The sequence below is a fragment of the Vicia villosa genome, unplaced genomic scaffold (genome assembly GCF_029867415.1).
Source record: "Vicia villosa cultivar HV-30 ecotype Madison, WI unplaced genomic scaffold, Vvil1.0 ctg.000559F_1_1, whole genome shotgun sequence".
Classification (NCBI taxonomy): Eukaryota; Viridiplantae; Streptophyta; class Magnoliopsida; order Fabales; family Fabaceae; genus Vicia; species Vicia villosa.
In genome coordinates, this window is record NW_026705255.1 from 387,736 (window position 1) to 403,806 (window position 16,071).

At 31.8% G+C, this 16,071-nt stretch overlaps 1 protein-coding gene across 1 annotated transcript; it reads right to left on the bottom strand.

Moving 5' to 3' along the window:
* Positions 1–1,141: 1,141 nt before the first annotated feature.
* Positions 1,142–7,669, bottom strand: LOC131629338 ((E,E)-geranyllinalool synthase-like). Its single transcript, XM_058900124.1, has 11 exons — positions 7,363–7,669; positions 4,877–5,069; positions 4,570–4,790; positions 3,575–3,698; positions 3,384–3,502; positions 2,980–3,301; positions 2,785–2,883; positions 2,473–2,691; positions 2,256–2,391; positions 1,921–2,157; positions 1,142–1,807 (listed from the first exon to the last, which is right to left on the bottom strand). The coding sequence occupies exons 1-11, from the start codon at positions 7,667–7,669 to the stop codon at positions 1,364–1,366; spliced, it is 2,421 nt and encodes an 806-aa protein (XP_058756107.1). The 3' UTR covers positions 1,142–1,363.
* Positions 7,670–16,071: the final 8,402 nt, after the last annotated feature.

Consider the following 16,071-nt stretch of genomic DNA (forward strand, 5'->3'; position numbering starts at 1 on the left):
TATGGGCGTTATATTTACTAGTCAATATGAGCTTTTATGAGTCCACCCTAGTCTACTAGAGTGTACTTAGAAAATGATTCTATGCATAACTCCACTTGTTGTGATCTCCTGGACTAGAAAACTCATCATAGTCTACAAGTACGGGATTGGCTTCAGTGACTTTCCTGTAACATAACTTTCATGACTTTAGTTTACAATTAATGATTATTATATGTCATAGAATATTATATATTATACTGATGAAAGAAATTAACCAAAGTTACCAAAGTTATAAGATATGAAAGTCACTGAAACCTTCTCCCTACAAGTACACTTGTGAGATTGACAACCATATTTTGAACCTTAGTCTAATGAAAAGAGTCCCTAAAACTCTCTAAAGCTTGATATTTTATTTATAAACCCTTTCAATTACTGCCAAAGTCCGATTTAAAACCTACCCTCTGAGCCAATAGATACTTCGGGTCAATTATCAGTGTGAGTGGACACAATGTATTAATCAAAAAAACCACGAGAGGCATGATCACTTTGACTATTTAGACCTAGATAACCCCTCGAGATGTAGTTTAGATGGAGGCCTATCTTTAAAAAAGAGTTCGTGAAAGGGAGAATGAACTTGTAGTTAAAGAATCCATAAATGAAGAATATAGTTCCTTCCTCAATATTATCACTTGTAAAATGGTATCATATTTGAGAGTTTATTGACAATCATCAACTTACTTTTAAGTTCGACAATAGATTCAAAATTAATATAAAGAACCATGTGATATATTTGACATGTCTTATATTGTCTCTTTTTTTAATTTCTTATTGCGTGTGAGAAACAATAAATAACTTAGAATTACATCATTCTACGTATTCTATTAGAATTTGACCTAACTTATCTTTACAAAACCGGTTGGTAAGGTGAGGAGTGTCCCCCCCCCCCCTCTCTCTCTCTCTCTCTCTCTCTCTCTCTCTCTCTCTCTATCTATATATATATATATATATATATATATATATATATATATATATATATATATATATATATATTCTTTCAATGCTCAATCTCCAACCAATGTGGGACTTTTGGATCTTCCTAATATACCCAAGTATTTTTAATACAAAACATAGAAAATAATAAATCATCAACAATTTTAAGAAATATTAACTCAGATCATTATGCAACAAAGAATACTTTTTTGATATCGTAGTTCTTGTTTAATTGAATATAGTTTCATGGTATCTAATATTTGAAGTGATCAATTTCTTCTCACATTTACATTATACAAAAACAAGCGAACAACATTTATTTGTAGCTATAGATGTATACAAATGGTATAAACTTTCCATTTTATATATACCAGTCCCTCTCCTTTTATCTAATTCAAATGAATCCAATCCCAATTTTAGGTGTCATTAATCTCATTCCGTTGAAACTTATCTTACTATAATGTTTCAATGGGAAATTCATATGAATTTTTGATATAATATGTTTCTTCTTAGGGAATTTTTGAGTTGAGAGACACATTGAAGTTCTACTCAAAGGAAGATATATTGCTTTGTTTATATCCTCCACCATATCTGTATTAGAATCAAAACTGTTTTTAGAGTTGAAAAACATCTGAAAAACTTTCAAGCATGATAAATGAAGTTGCTTGCTAGGCTTAGGAAAATCACTTAATCCGTCAATTAGAACAAGTTCAAGAAACTCTTTCTTCTTTTTCTCGACTATTTCCCTCACAAACGCAATTGAATCTTCAATTTCGAATTCAGGGTTCTCCATCATGTTGACCAAAACATAATTCAATTTCCCTTCTTCCATTTCCTTCTACAAAATTTCATGAAAAACATACTAAGTACAAATAATATGAAGAATGTATGTATAAACTAGATTTTAAGGGGAGACCGATTCAGTGACCATTAATGGCTTAACTAATTTACCTGATAACTCTCGAGATCATTTAACAAACGAGAAATGACCATTAATAGATTTGTTAATGGCTCATATGGTTTTAGCCTATGTTTCTCGAATGGTTTCATAAAACACGAAGACGAAAGCACAATGAGATGTGCGCCAATTGAAGTCATGCCTGTTTCGAGGTAATGATCAATAGATGGTTTGTGTCCATTTCTGCTCCAGTTTGCTTCTATGAGCCATGACAAGAAAATTTCATACCACTTCACAAATGAAAAAAATTTCAAAATGTTATTATTATCTATCAATACGGGCGATGATTATAATATTTTGAAAAAAATATAAATTTTGTAACACTTACTAGATCTTTTAAGTTTCTTGAGATATCATCAGAAGTTCCTTCTTGTTGGAGATATTTTCTAGTAGCTTCACTTATAAGATCGTCAAGTGCATCAAATATAACTTTGCTATGGCTGCTTAGGCCTCTGGTATCCCACCTATTATTTACAAAAATACATATATTGTTATTATAAATGAGATATAAAGAAAGTATTTCGAAACATATTTCGACTATTTACCTTAGAACTGCTTCTGTGAGGATTTCTAGTTCATTGAGAGAACCAACACTATCAAAGAAATCATCAGCAACTGTGATTATAATAGCAGTTTTAGCTACAAACATCCGTACGTAAGAGTCATGAGGGAGGGATGTTAAACTAGCAGCAGCAGCGAAGTAACAATAAGTGCTTTTTTCTCTGCCAAAACCCATATCACTCATACCATACTTTTCAGCCCACCTACATCTCAAAATCAAATATAATGCACTAAGAGTCCATTGAATTATTATCTTAATAGTTAGGTCAAACTAATTGTTGGAAATTGTCCTATACCTCTTTATTTCTTTAAGCTCGTTTTTGTATATCAATTGCTTAAACTCAAAGCTTAGAGATGCAAGTTGTAGCAATTCGTCATTATAGAGACATGATACTCTACAAGTTGTAGCAATTCATCATTATGATTCATTATGATATGAATGCATTGATTCAGATGTGTGCAATCAATCCGTGTATGCATCATGTGTGTACCTGTTATGTGATGTCTTCCCTTTCCATAGAGTGTTGGCTTCTGTTTCTTCTATCCACATTCTATGCTCTAAATGATCCAATCGAGCAAACCATGGAAGACTCAACTCGTGCTCTATTTGTTGCGATAAGCCTCTTTTACCTGTTGAAACGATTTTCTCAAGTATTTTCCTAGAAAAGCTTCTAGCTTCCTCAAGTTCATATTCTCCACAGAACATTAAGTTCGAAGCTCTGAACACGTGAAACATTGCACTTGAGAACTGCTCGTAATTATTCTCAATCTCAGCTTTGGTTTCATCGTGGTTTAAAAACCAACAAAATCGCACTGCATGTATAAGCCACAATTAAAATTAAAAATGGTTATTAGTTATTATAATCAATTATATAGTTTTATGATTGATTCATACATGGTGATACTTTGAATCCATATGTCCTTAAGAGCTCAAATGCCATAGCATCTTTCTGAAGTTGCATAGTATTCTTATTCAATGCTCTTACCACTGAACTTGCCTCATTATTATAGTTCCTACAGTTAAATACCAATTGATCAATATAAACTTTATAAGAAGATACTTGTTGACATAAGTCTTTTACTTACCTATAAACTTGTGATAAAAGTACTTCAATCTCTCTTACAAAGTACTCTCCCAATCCAAATCTATGCAATTGGTTGGCAATGCAAAGCTTTATATAATCCTCCTCCATTGAATATGCTTGTGGAACTGCATGACACATAAAAACCTCAATAAATCAACACCTGTTTAACTATTAGCACCTTGATTTAATAGTTGACAATGTTTAATAACATTATATAATATATATAAGAAAAATTACTATTTTTACATCTAAAATATATACTACATCGTATTTACCGTTCATTAGTACGGTAAACAGTCTTTTATTAAAAATTTAAAAATATATATATATATATATATATATATATATATATATATATATATATATATATATATATATATATATATATATATATATATATATATATATATATATATATATATATATATCTTTTTTTTTTGGATTAAACAAGACTTATATAAAAGTTGTGTGACTAACCAACTTCATCACTTCATTAATCAATTTTTTACATCTAATTAACAAGCTTTATTTTACTACTAAAAATTATTTGTAATATCTGAGTGCTTAATAACCAACTTTATCACTATATTAAGCAAAACTTTACACTTCATTAACCAAATTTCAATCAAGGGCACTTTAATAGCCCAGCGAGTATGAGCACGCGCCTGGACTCAACTCCCTACTTTCTTTATATTTCTCCCAATCTAATAGCCAATTTTTAAATAAACTAGGGGCAAAATTATTAAAAACGGGAAACTAAAACAGATGAATAACCAATGACCCAACCTAATTAGTTATTTTTGCCCAAACTGTCTAAAATTCTTGACTCCGCCGGTGCTTAATTAACCAATTTTATGTTACCACTATATTAATACACAATTCATATCACTATTCACGAGATCACTGTTTACTTTATTATTAACTCTTCGTGTCACTGTTCACGGTAGAAAGTAGTGTATGAATAACATAGCTGAAAACATAAAGCTATAACCAAACCTGCTTTCGGGCATCTTTGTGACAAGGCCTGTAAATATGAAAGGCATTTTTTGTTTCCATAATCCATGAATGCTTTTGCGGTGGCAGAGGGAGATTGGAACAATGAACCATCTTCACTCAAATTTTTACATATATCTTTTTCATCAAAATATGATGGAGGTAGAGCTTCAAGGTATGACAGTAAAGGAGCGTAACAACTAAAATCCCCTGCAACCTCCTCCCTACATATTCATGCAAAAATAAAATTATTAGTACATAATTTGCTATATATAATATAAATATAATTAAATCAATAAGTGTGTAATACTTTTTAAGAATGCTTTTGCGACGGTTATTAATATATGACATGGTATCCCTTGTTGATTGTTGGAAGTGCAAGTCTAAACCGACGATATCAGCAAGTTCAATGATTGCAGGGAGAACAATAGCAAGCCAGCGAGGGCACTCATCTTTCACTTCATTCAGCAGCTTATCAATATTTGCATCAATAAATGATCGTCCTACAAATTTCAAATATATAATCTTACAATATTAATTAATAAATTAAATAATTATGTAAAAACAATTAAATAGTAATAATGAGTATGAGTGGAATGAGTGGGGTTAGTCAATATAATCTTACCATATTAATGAATAACTCAAATAACTTTGTTAAAAAAATCAAATAGTAATAATGAGTTTGAGTGGAATAAGTGGGGTTAGTCAATCCAGACATATATATTTTTCAAACATCAAAATATTTGATGTGACTGTTAATGTAAAATTATTTCAATCAAAGTATATTATAATATTATTTATTACAATCACAATATATTTTCGATAAACCAGTTTTAACATCAAATAGTTTCAGTCACTCCCTGATCACAATTGTGATGGATTAAACAATCGCCGCCTTAACTAATTTCAATGTCAATCACTAATAAACCAACTAAACTTATCTTTAATATTATAGTTAAAAGTGAGAAAAAAGCATATTGGCGTACACAACCCTACTATCTAATGATAGCCAAATTCCTTTTTGAAACTAGTGAGTATAAAAATAGAATGAATTAAATCATATGTTTAAAAAAAAATTTCAATAACTAATGGTATATTAATCACAAGAAAGGTACAAGAGCACTCCACTTACCTCTTTATACAAGAGAGAGCTAAAATATTCTAGAAATGATAATTACAAGTCATAGAAGAACCGTTAACTATTCTAAACCACTTCCAAGAAACTAGTACAATTGCATTATAACACTCATCAAAATTGATCATATATTTAAATTAAGTTGTATTAAAAACTAAAGATGTACCATTTAGATTGTTAATAGTTTAAACAATTTAACAAATTAATTAAATTGAATCATATATTTCAAACAATTTAATTAATTAAATTTAAGTTAAAACTCAATTTAAATAGTTTAAGTAACTATTTTTTAAAAGTATTCTTTAAATAGATTTTTTTTTATAATAAATTTTTTTTTCTAAAAATTAAAATAAGCTGAAAATAAAAATAATATATTTTCCTCGAAAAAGACATAATTTTTTCGAAAATATAATATTTTTTTCTAAAATAAAATACAAAAATTTTCCCAAAAATAAAAAAATTGTGTAAAATTATTTTTGAAAATAAAAAATAATTTTTCCGACTCTAGAAAAAATAAGAAAATATATAACTCATTTTCTTCCTAAAAATAAAGAAAAGTCACTTTTCTTGAAAATAAATTTTTTTCTTAAAAAAATTAAAAAACTGTAACAAATAAAAATTCAAAAAGTAAAAAAGAAAAGTCTTGAAAATTAAAAATAATAAATATTTATAATTTTTTATTTTATTTTTCAATAAATAAATTGATTATAAATATAAAAACAATTTCCAAATGCAAATAAATTATAAACTAGTTTAGAAATGTAAATTTATTTTAAATCTAACTGAAAATGCTTTCACAATTAAATAATTTTTTATTTAAATAATTATTGAAAACTAAATTTGAACTATATTAATATAGTTTGATTCAATGCAACCCTAACTATCATCGTACTAACAATATGAAATCATCACTCTTACATGCATCTGACTACAACCACTACTTTTAATTATTATAATTAAAATTACTAGTATTTTTATTATTTTGAAAATAATGGTATGAATCATTTGGATTAAGATATGTTTACGAATGAAAATTTTATAACTTACCCAAAAAATAAATTATTATTTAAATTTCAAAATTTAAAACAAAATATAATTAAATTTTTTTAAAATTTCATAACAAAAAATATGTAACCACCTCAAACAAAGCCTAAGTTTAAAAAAAGAAATCTATTTAACCTACCAATATGAATTACATCCTTAAAAAAAAGTCCTTAGGTCTACTAGACCAACTCATTAAGTAAATATGAATTACATACTTATCATATAGAATTTTTTTATTTGGGATAATTTAACTTTATAAATCAAAATTAATTTAAATTTATTATGATATATTAAAATTAAAATATAATACTATATGAGAAAAAGGATATACCCTAACAATGTAATTTTTATACTCTCAACCAATCACCATCTTGTATTCTCCTAAATTACCCTAACATTTTAGTTATTAGTTATTTATGTAGACCATTAATCTCATAACTTAAATTGTGTTTAGGGTAAAATATGATGTGACTTTCTCCACACAAATCATAATCAAACTAATCCAACTAAACGTTGTTAAAAATTTGTAATTTTCATGCCAAAAAAAAACAAACAATATTGCCCTACCAATAAAATGTTGAAATGAAAAGCCAACAGATATTTATATGCATATATACCTTTCTCTACCATTAACGTGCCAGTGTTCCACTTTGTGAGTGCAACCATTGAAACAATAGTTGCCGGAAGACATTCAATGGTGTCACTCTCTCCCCAAAACCCTTCTGGTTTTTGATTCTTGATCAACCACTCTAAGTAATTCTTGAACATAGGTTGTGAAGGATATTTTGAATCAGGTATCATTGCTAACCATGCAGTGTCGTAAGTAGAAAAACATACAAAAGAATATATATCAAAATTTGAAGAAAATATGTTTTTCTTTATCTTTTGAACTCTACGTTCGATGCAAGATAATGGAAGTTCCATTTCAAAGGAAAGATATACTCAATGTTTTCCAATAACTTGATCTATATATACTGTGTTGTTTTGTGGTTTACATGAGTCTTTGTCAACTGTGTGTTACACGTTTGCGTCAACGAACCATTTCTTCAACAACAACAGAATGTGTTCAAATGTAACTTCATTTGCCTAAGATATTTTTTAGGTTTTTATTATTATTATTTTTTTTGGACATATACTTTTAATTTAATTTAAGAAAAAAACATTAGCATGTGATATGAATTTGGCTGCCGAAATATTTTGATTGCACGTCTTATTGAATTAGTTAATGTATCTTTTCTTTTGGTTCCCTATATTGGTTAAATGGATAAGATGTCTCTATAAGGAAAATAAATTGTATTTGATTTGTACATTCTTTCATTTATGCAATTCATGAGTAGTAGGGATGATAACGGACGGATCGAGGACAATTATTAACTTTCTCAAATTTAAACTCGAATCTTCAAATAATCTCTGTTTTCCACTCCAAATTCAACGGGATGGATAATTAAAACTCAAACTCAACACAAACGGATTCGGATTGGGTTCGGATATCCCCGCCCCGCCACCATCCATTTTGTAAAATTAGTTTTTTAATAAAAATACTTATCTTTTTCAAAATTAAATTAATTTATAAATAATAAAATGAAATAATGTCAAAAAAATTCATATATACATTTCAAATATTGTAAATAATAAATAAATATCAAAATATCAAAATTTTGGCCACGTATTTAATATTCTAAATTATCAAAAAAAATATCATAATATACACAATGAAGTAAACGAGGCGGGTTCGGGGTGGGTACTAGTGTCCCCATTACCCGACCCGTACACATATTTTGTAATCGGAGAAAACCTAAACCCGAACCCAAACCTAGTCAAAGCGGGTTTTCCCCGTCAACTTCGGGGCGGGTTCGGGTGGGTACCCGCGGGTAAGAGTTTTGTTGCCATGCCTAGTGAGTATGGAAGGCAACGGGTCGGGTCGGTGCGGGTTTCACACTACCCAAACCCGCACCCAAAATCACTACCCGAACCTGAACCCGAACCCAAAGACTATTCGGGTGGCAAAATAACATCCACGCCCACACCCGTTGGGTTCGAGGTTTTTAACCCAAACCCAAACCCACGGCAAAATACATTTCCTACAATTTTTTCATAACTTTCCACAATATATATATATATATATATATATATATATATATATATATATATATATATATATATATATATATATATATAAACGGGTGTGATTTCGGTTTTCGGACGTGGGTCTCACACTACTCAAACCCGCATCCAAAATATCAGGGGGCACCCGAACCTAGTCGACTCGGGTTTTCATCCGTTGACTCGAGTTTGGATGAGGGTGGACCCCGTGGGTTTGGGTCTGCTTTCCATCCCTATTTGTGAGAAGAGGTTTATCGAGACGAATTACAAAATGCTTAAGTTTAATAGAGTTCATTTCAATGCTATTTCTAGTACTCGAGTTAGCAACTTTGGAGTCGTTTTTTTTTTGTTGGAATAAATCAAAGTTAAATCAAAGTTGTGCTGTGAAATAGTGATGATGATAAAAGTTTTGGGCCTGATAATTATAACATGAGTTTTTTATAAAATTGTTACTATTAAAAAAACACATTTCACTTTGGACGCGAAATGCATCTAACTTCGACTAAAGAAACGATGTAAAGAAAGACGTCATGAAAAGTTGTGATTTTACCTCCATAATTTTAAAACACCAAGGAAAAAAGTTAATTTCATATGGATTCGAATTCCAGCATCTACACTTTTATTATTTTCAAAACTAGCACATCATACCTCTCGATTTAAGCATAAAACTGAGGAGTAAATAAAGTCATCGTTTACCAAGAATATTACATTGTTTCTAAAGAATATTAAAGTAAAAAGGGTTAATACCACTTTATCCCCCTGCCATAGAGACGTCTTTTGTTTTACCCCCCTCTAAAAAAAACTTATTTGACAGACTTTACCAAATAAAGATTCCAAAAAACTTGACTCTGGATCAAAATTCCAAGAGAATTTGTATACGTGGCATTCGCATGTGACTTTTTTATTTTTTAATTTCCACGTGGAATTTTGTTTTTTTTTTTCAATTTTTTTTAATTATTTTTTTCCAATTTTTTTTTAATTATTTTTTCCAAATTTTTTTTATTGTTTTTTTATTAGTTTTAAAATTTATTTTTATTATATATAAATCCGCAGGTATTGTCAAATCCGTAGGTAAATGCGCGCAGGTATTTTTAAATCCATAGGTAAATCTGCAGGTATTGTCAAACCCGTAGGTAAATCCGTAGGTATTGTCAAATTCGCAGGTAAATTCGCAGGTATTTTTAAAGGTAAATCCGCAGGTAATTTTAAATTCGTAGGTAAATCCGCAGGTATTGTCAAATCCGCAGGTATTTTTAAATTCGTAGGTAAATCCGCAGGTATTGTCAAATTCGCAGGTATTTTTAAAGGTAAATCCCCAGGTATTTTTAAATCCGTAGGTAAATCCGCAAGTAAATCTGTAGGTAAATCCGCATGTATCATAAAAAAAATTAGAAAAAATTAAAAGTTATAAAAAAAAATAAAAAAAAATATTAAAAAAATAAAAAAAATAATAATTTCCACGTGGCAGTGCCGACTGTGTCACATGGCTTATGTGTTGTACAGTCAGCACTACCAAAAATGCCACGTAGGCAAGATTCTAAGAATCTTGGCAAAAAAAATTGATCACGGTCAAATTTGATGGAATCTTTATTTGGCAAGGTTTGTCCAATAAGTTTTTTTAAAGGGGGGTAAAGCAAAACACGCCTATATGGCAGGGGGTAAAGTGGTATTAACCCAAGTAAAAATATATGATGGGTCCTCATTTCATTGAAATCTTGGAGAAGAGAAAATGTTGGGTGAATATATTTCATATGACTTTTGCATTCATTTGTTTCTGATATAAAAAAATGCTTAGTTAAATAACATGAATATACAGTTATATCATTATTGAATAACAGAAATCTTAAACCCAAATTATTTCGTGCTCTTGCAATCCATCATAGAGAATTTTACCAAACTTTTTTACCCTTCAAAGTTTTCATGTTATATGTTTCATTAACAAATTTTGATATTAAAAAAGCTACTAAACAATTTACCTCCTATATAGAATAACGCCATAAAGTTAAATCTTTTAATATATGAGCCGAAAGAAGATGAAATTTTTATCAAAAAGAGAACTTGAGGGTCGAGTTCTTCATAGATGAAGGAGACTGATGTAGAAAGGCTTTTTAAGCCATCTTAGTTTGTTTCAGGCACAAAAACGAGGTTTCTTCAGGCACAAAAACTGATGAGAAGAATAAATTTTGGCAAAATATGACTAAAGTGGATGGATTTGTTAATTTCTTCGAGTTTGATGTCATTTTTTAATTAATGGCAGCCCTGCAACACATTTTGAGGTTGGTAGAAGGCTTCGGCAGGGTGATCCACTATTTCTGTTTTTGTTCTTATTAGTTGTTCAAGAGCTACTCGCTTTAATGAAGAATTTTATTCGGTTGAATAAGTTCAATGGGTTCAAGTTCACTGATGAGGTTCTCTTTGAACTCCTTCAATTTTCCGACAACCCTATCTTGGTTAGTGATGATAATTGGGAAAATTTATGGACTATCAAAGTCATGTTGCGAGGCTTCGAGCTAGCTTCTGGGCTGCGTGTGAATTTTAACAAAAGCAAAATTTATGGAGTCAACCTTCAGGAGGAATTTATGAGAGCATCCTCTTCTTTTTTAGTTTGCTTTGTTGGTGTTGTTCCTTTTAACTTTTAGGTATACATGTGGGATCTAATTCTAGGAGAAGGGAATTTTGGAACCATATTTTAGAAAATACAAGAAGAAAGTTATCGAAGTGTCAAAGATGAGAAGAAGGTTATCAGTGATGAGAAGAAAGTTATCAAAGATGAGAAGGAAAATCCTGACTAACTTACCTATTTTTAAGTATGCTTTTTTCAACTATCCCAAAGGAGTAATTTGTGACATTATTAATTCACAAAGATTATTTATGGGGTTAGGGAGATTTGAAAAAGAAAATTATTTGGATTAGTTGGTCAACAATTTGTAAATCTAAGAAGCTGTGAGGGTTAAGGTCAAGTATGGCGAGAAATTTAACCTGGCTTTGTTTAGTAAATGGAAGTGGAGAGTGTTGTCTGAGTCGAAGTCTCTTTGGTTTAAACTGTTGACCTTTACATATGGAGTGCTGCAAGCTCAAATGTTGGATTGTCTTGGTTTAGCATTTGGAAATAATCACTCTATTTGGGGGAAAGATTTGGTCAATTTAATTTCTCTCCTAGGAGTGTTAAGTGTAATTGGCTTACCAAGGAAATCTAAGGAATGGTAGTACCATTACATTTTTCAACCATCTCTCTCTTCGAAAAAAATTGTTGGCTATTCAATTCACTGATCTTTTATGTTTTGTATAGAATCCAAATATGTTGATTCATAAAGTAGGGTATTAGCTTGGGGAAGGTTGGTGGTGGGACTTGCAAGTGAATGTTAGTGCACTTACAAATGAGGCTTACTTAGAGTACAAGCTACTACCGATTATGTCCCTGGAAATCAGGCCTAAGCAATTAACATGTGATACCTTTGTTTGGTGGATATTCGGGTCGATATTTTTTGTCAAGAATAGCTATAAGATGTTGGTGGAAATGGATCAAATGGAAGTGGCCGTTGAGTAAGAAACACTATTGGTTCTAAAGGCTTCATGGGAGTCAAAATTGCAAAGTAAAATGCAGGTTTTTATATGAAGACTGTTTTTAAATAAGTTGCAGACTAAATATGAATTGCATAGAAGAAACATCATTGAGGGAGCGCATAATTTTGCGTGTCCATTGTGCTTTAAAGAGACAAAGATTTAGTTCATCTCTTTTTCAATTGTGAGGTTAGTCGTAACGTGTGGTCTCAGATTAGTATTTGGTTGTGTTGTATGTTGATAAAATATTTGTATCCCTGTGAAATTGTGTTGAGAAAATTGTGTTGCATGTTGATAAAATATTTGTATCCCTGTGAAATTGTGCTAATAATAGATAATGCATGCTTTTTTAATGATATTGAGATGTTAGAGGTGTTTGGATTGGAGTTGGATTAGAGTTAGAACCTTCAAAATGCAGAAAAATTTCTATTGCTACAATGTAATTGGTTTATAGTTTTATGTAACCGGTTACACTTCTGAAATTGGGATTTTTAGGCTATTTTTGTGCAAGTATCAGGTTACGCATTTTGGTGTAACTGTTACACTGATTCAAAAGGGAAAATTTGTAAAACTTCGGAAATTCATAACTTTTGTTTCGTATGTCCGATTGACACGAAGTTTATATCGTTGGAAAGCTAGTAGAATGTACTATCTACGAAAATTACCTTCGGTACCAAATTGTCATTTTTGTGATGCATTTGAACCCAATTATCATATTGTTACGATGCAAAATTTGTATGTTTGATTCCCCCTAGAGTAGTTTCGTTCCGTAGAGGGAACCGAATGCCTTAGTTATCTTTTTAGACTTGTAAATTATGTTGTGGAACCTAAATATGTTGATTTCAAGTATATGAATTACTGATGGATGCATTATGTTGAAATGTTCTATTATGATCATATTGTGCTTTTCGTTGTTCCTGTTGAACATTCGGAAGTTGTTTGCCTTTATGGCTTGATGATGTGATTTGATGTATACTTGAATCAAAGCAAGCCTAACTACTAGGTTTAAATCACGTACGACCTTGGTTGTGTGATCAACGGGCTTATACCATTGTGATGTACTGGCAAGGGTCCGAAAGAGCATTTCCCGCTGGCGTAATTATCTAAAGCATCGGTGTTCTTAGTATATTGTACACACCTGAGCTACCATTGCGATGTATTGGTGAGGGTCTGAAAGGTCATTTCCCGCTGGCGTGATTATCTAAAGCATCGATGTTCTTGGTATTGTGAGATTGTGATGCCATGTAGGCTACATCACTTCAGATTTACTCACCTTTAGTGATGCCACATAGGTAATATCACTAGGCTTTTTCCCTGTGAGTTTGTGATGTCAAGAATGGTGTGTTTTGCACGGGCGTAATCACATTCATTTAGATGACTGACGGGGTCGTGACGCCACTTAGGAAAGGTCACTTCGGTAACTCGTCATAGATGAAATTCCATGTAGGACTCATCTGACTCATCATGATGTGACCTGAGCAAGTCTCTTGACGCGATGCACTTGGTTATTCATCGAGGCTGTGATTGTGTGGCCTAGGTAGGGGCATTAACATGCTTCTAGATTCCTCGTACAAGGGTACGAGTCTACATACTTGGTTGTGATGGCTATGTTCCAGTTTGTTTTTGATGATCTCATTGGTTAGTTATGGGACTACCAATGGCAATGATACCCTATATGTGTATTTATACACGACCGTGAGGTAAACCCCGAATCCTCGGTGGATCTATTTGATTGTATGCACCTTGTAGAACTGAGTGAACTCATAAGATAGGGAGACTCACTGAGATTTAGTAATCTCACCTCATTCCAATTATCTTATATTCAGGTGGCTCGAGGCAGGATAAAGGCAAGGGTAAGAGGGTCTAGTCTTACGATAGTGTTTCTTGGAGATTTTCTATTCTATTTTGTATCTTTCAGCTATGTATCTTGAGATTATGTATTAGTACTTATTTGGGATTTGATGTATTTTGGCCATGTCATATTGCGGTTTTGTATTTGTACTAATACTATCTATGTGTTCTTATGCTTATGTAGGATATTCATGTACCATTTTAATGCCATTCACGTATTATCCTAGGAAATGATATGTATGGGGTATTACAATTGGTATTAGAGCAGGTCGATTCTTGGATTTTCCATGAAACATAATAAGTCAGTTCAATTTATCCTCATATGTGTATGTTGCTAGCATGATTTCTATCGTCATAATGTTCAATTGTTGAGCTTGATCAAATCACCGACTATATACGTGATGGATAGATTCACGGTGGAGCCACCACGAAGACGCGTACGATCTGAGTAGCTTGAGCTGAGGTAGTAGACGCCGATAGAGTAAGGGAGTATTAGAATTTTCAGTCTCAATGGGAACTTCAGACGCAGAGTATACGATAATGGAAAAACCTTTGGGAGATGACACAGAGAGACTGGATATATCTTTGAGATTTGATGATAACAATGAGTATGTTTGTATGAACAATTTTGGTACTATAATGTTTGTTGCTTTAAGCTTTTAACAAACAGGTTCTGAATCTGATGAAAGGTGTAGCCAATACATCAGATGATACCAAGTTCCGCATCCGCACTACACAAGTTCTGATGAATAGTAAAAAAACGCTTCAGAAGCCTCTGAAGTTATCACTCGAATGCGAAGTCTAAAGAAACCAATCTGAAGATCAAGTGCTGAAAGACTCTAAAGACGCGGTTCTGAAGACTCTGAGGACTTGAAGCTCTGAAGATTCTTGTTTCTGAAGACATAGGGTACTGAAGACTAAGTGCTGAAGACTCTAAAGACGTGGTTCTGAAGACTCTGAAAACTTGAAGCTCTAAAGACCCAAAAGCTTATTTTATTTCTTCCAACTCATGTTGCCAGCCTCTGAAGTTCAAGAAGAAAAGAAGATAAGGCTATGTAGTACAAATTACAAGGTACAGACGAATGTTCCACTCCACTATTGAGAAAGGGCGGACGTTTCGTACTATCTTGTCTCCCACTATGTTCAAGCCGTCAAACTTCTGGAAGTTCCAGAACCTCCCTCCAACGGATATATTATTATATTGGCTATATAAAGGGCTTGAAGACACAAAGAGAAATTTGCTAATTCACGATCATATTCATTCTTGAAATACTATTCATTTCTTTATACTCTTAAGTCTAGTATTTGAAATATATTGCTTACATCCAACTTATGTAGAAGCATTTATACTTTAAACAAACTCTAATTCAAACGATTATTTGATTATGCCTTAAAGGTTGTTAGTCACTTGCAGTTGCTTATGTAGAGTTGTTAGTCACTTGCGGTTGCTTGTGCAGAGTTGTTAGTCACTTGCGGTTGCTTGTGCAGAGTTACTAGTCAGCTGCGGTTTCTTGTGTAGGGTTGTTAGTCACTTGGGGGTAGCTTGTGCATTGTATAGTTAGTCACTTGCGGGTAGCTTGTGCACTATTAGTCATCGGCGGTTACCCATGAAATTGTAATCAGTTTGGTTATAGTGGATTAAGACCTCGATTGAGAGAGGCAAAATCACTTTGGCGGATGGACTACACTATCTTGGGAATTTCTCAAGTGAAATAGTATAAACATACATTGTTCTTTCCTTCCTGCACTTCATAGTTATTATCAAGAGTAAAGAGTTTGTTGTTTGAAGAGGGGAGTTGTTTTTTATCAAA

Bases quoted from the DNA above. Each gene is read 5' to 3' on its own strand.
- LOC131629338 (XM_058900124.1), bottom strand. From the start codon at position 7,669: ATGGAACTTCCATTATCTTGCATCGAACGTAGAGTTCAAAAGATAAAG. The intron at 3,699-4,569 runs GTTTGGTTATAG...TGTGTCATGCAG, and splicing joins ACAAAGATGCCCGAAAGCAG to TTCCACAAGCATATTCAATG. The intron at 2,392-2,472 runs GTAAATAGTCGA...TGTAAATAATAG, and splicing joins CTCACAGAAGCAGTTCTAAG to GTGGGATACCAGAGGCCTAA.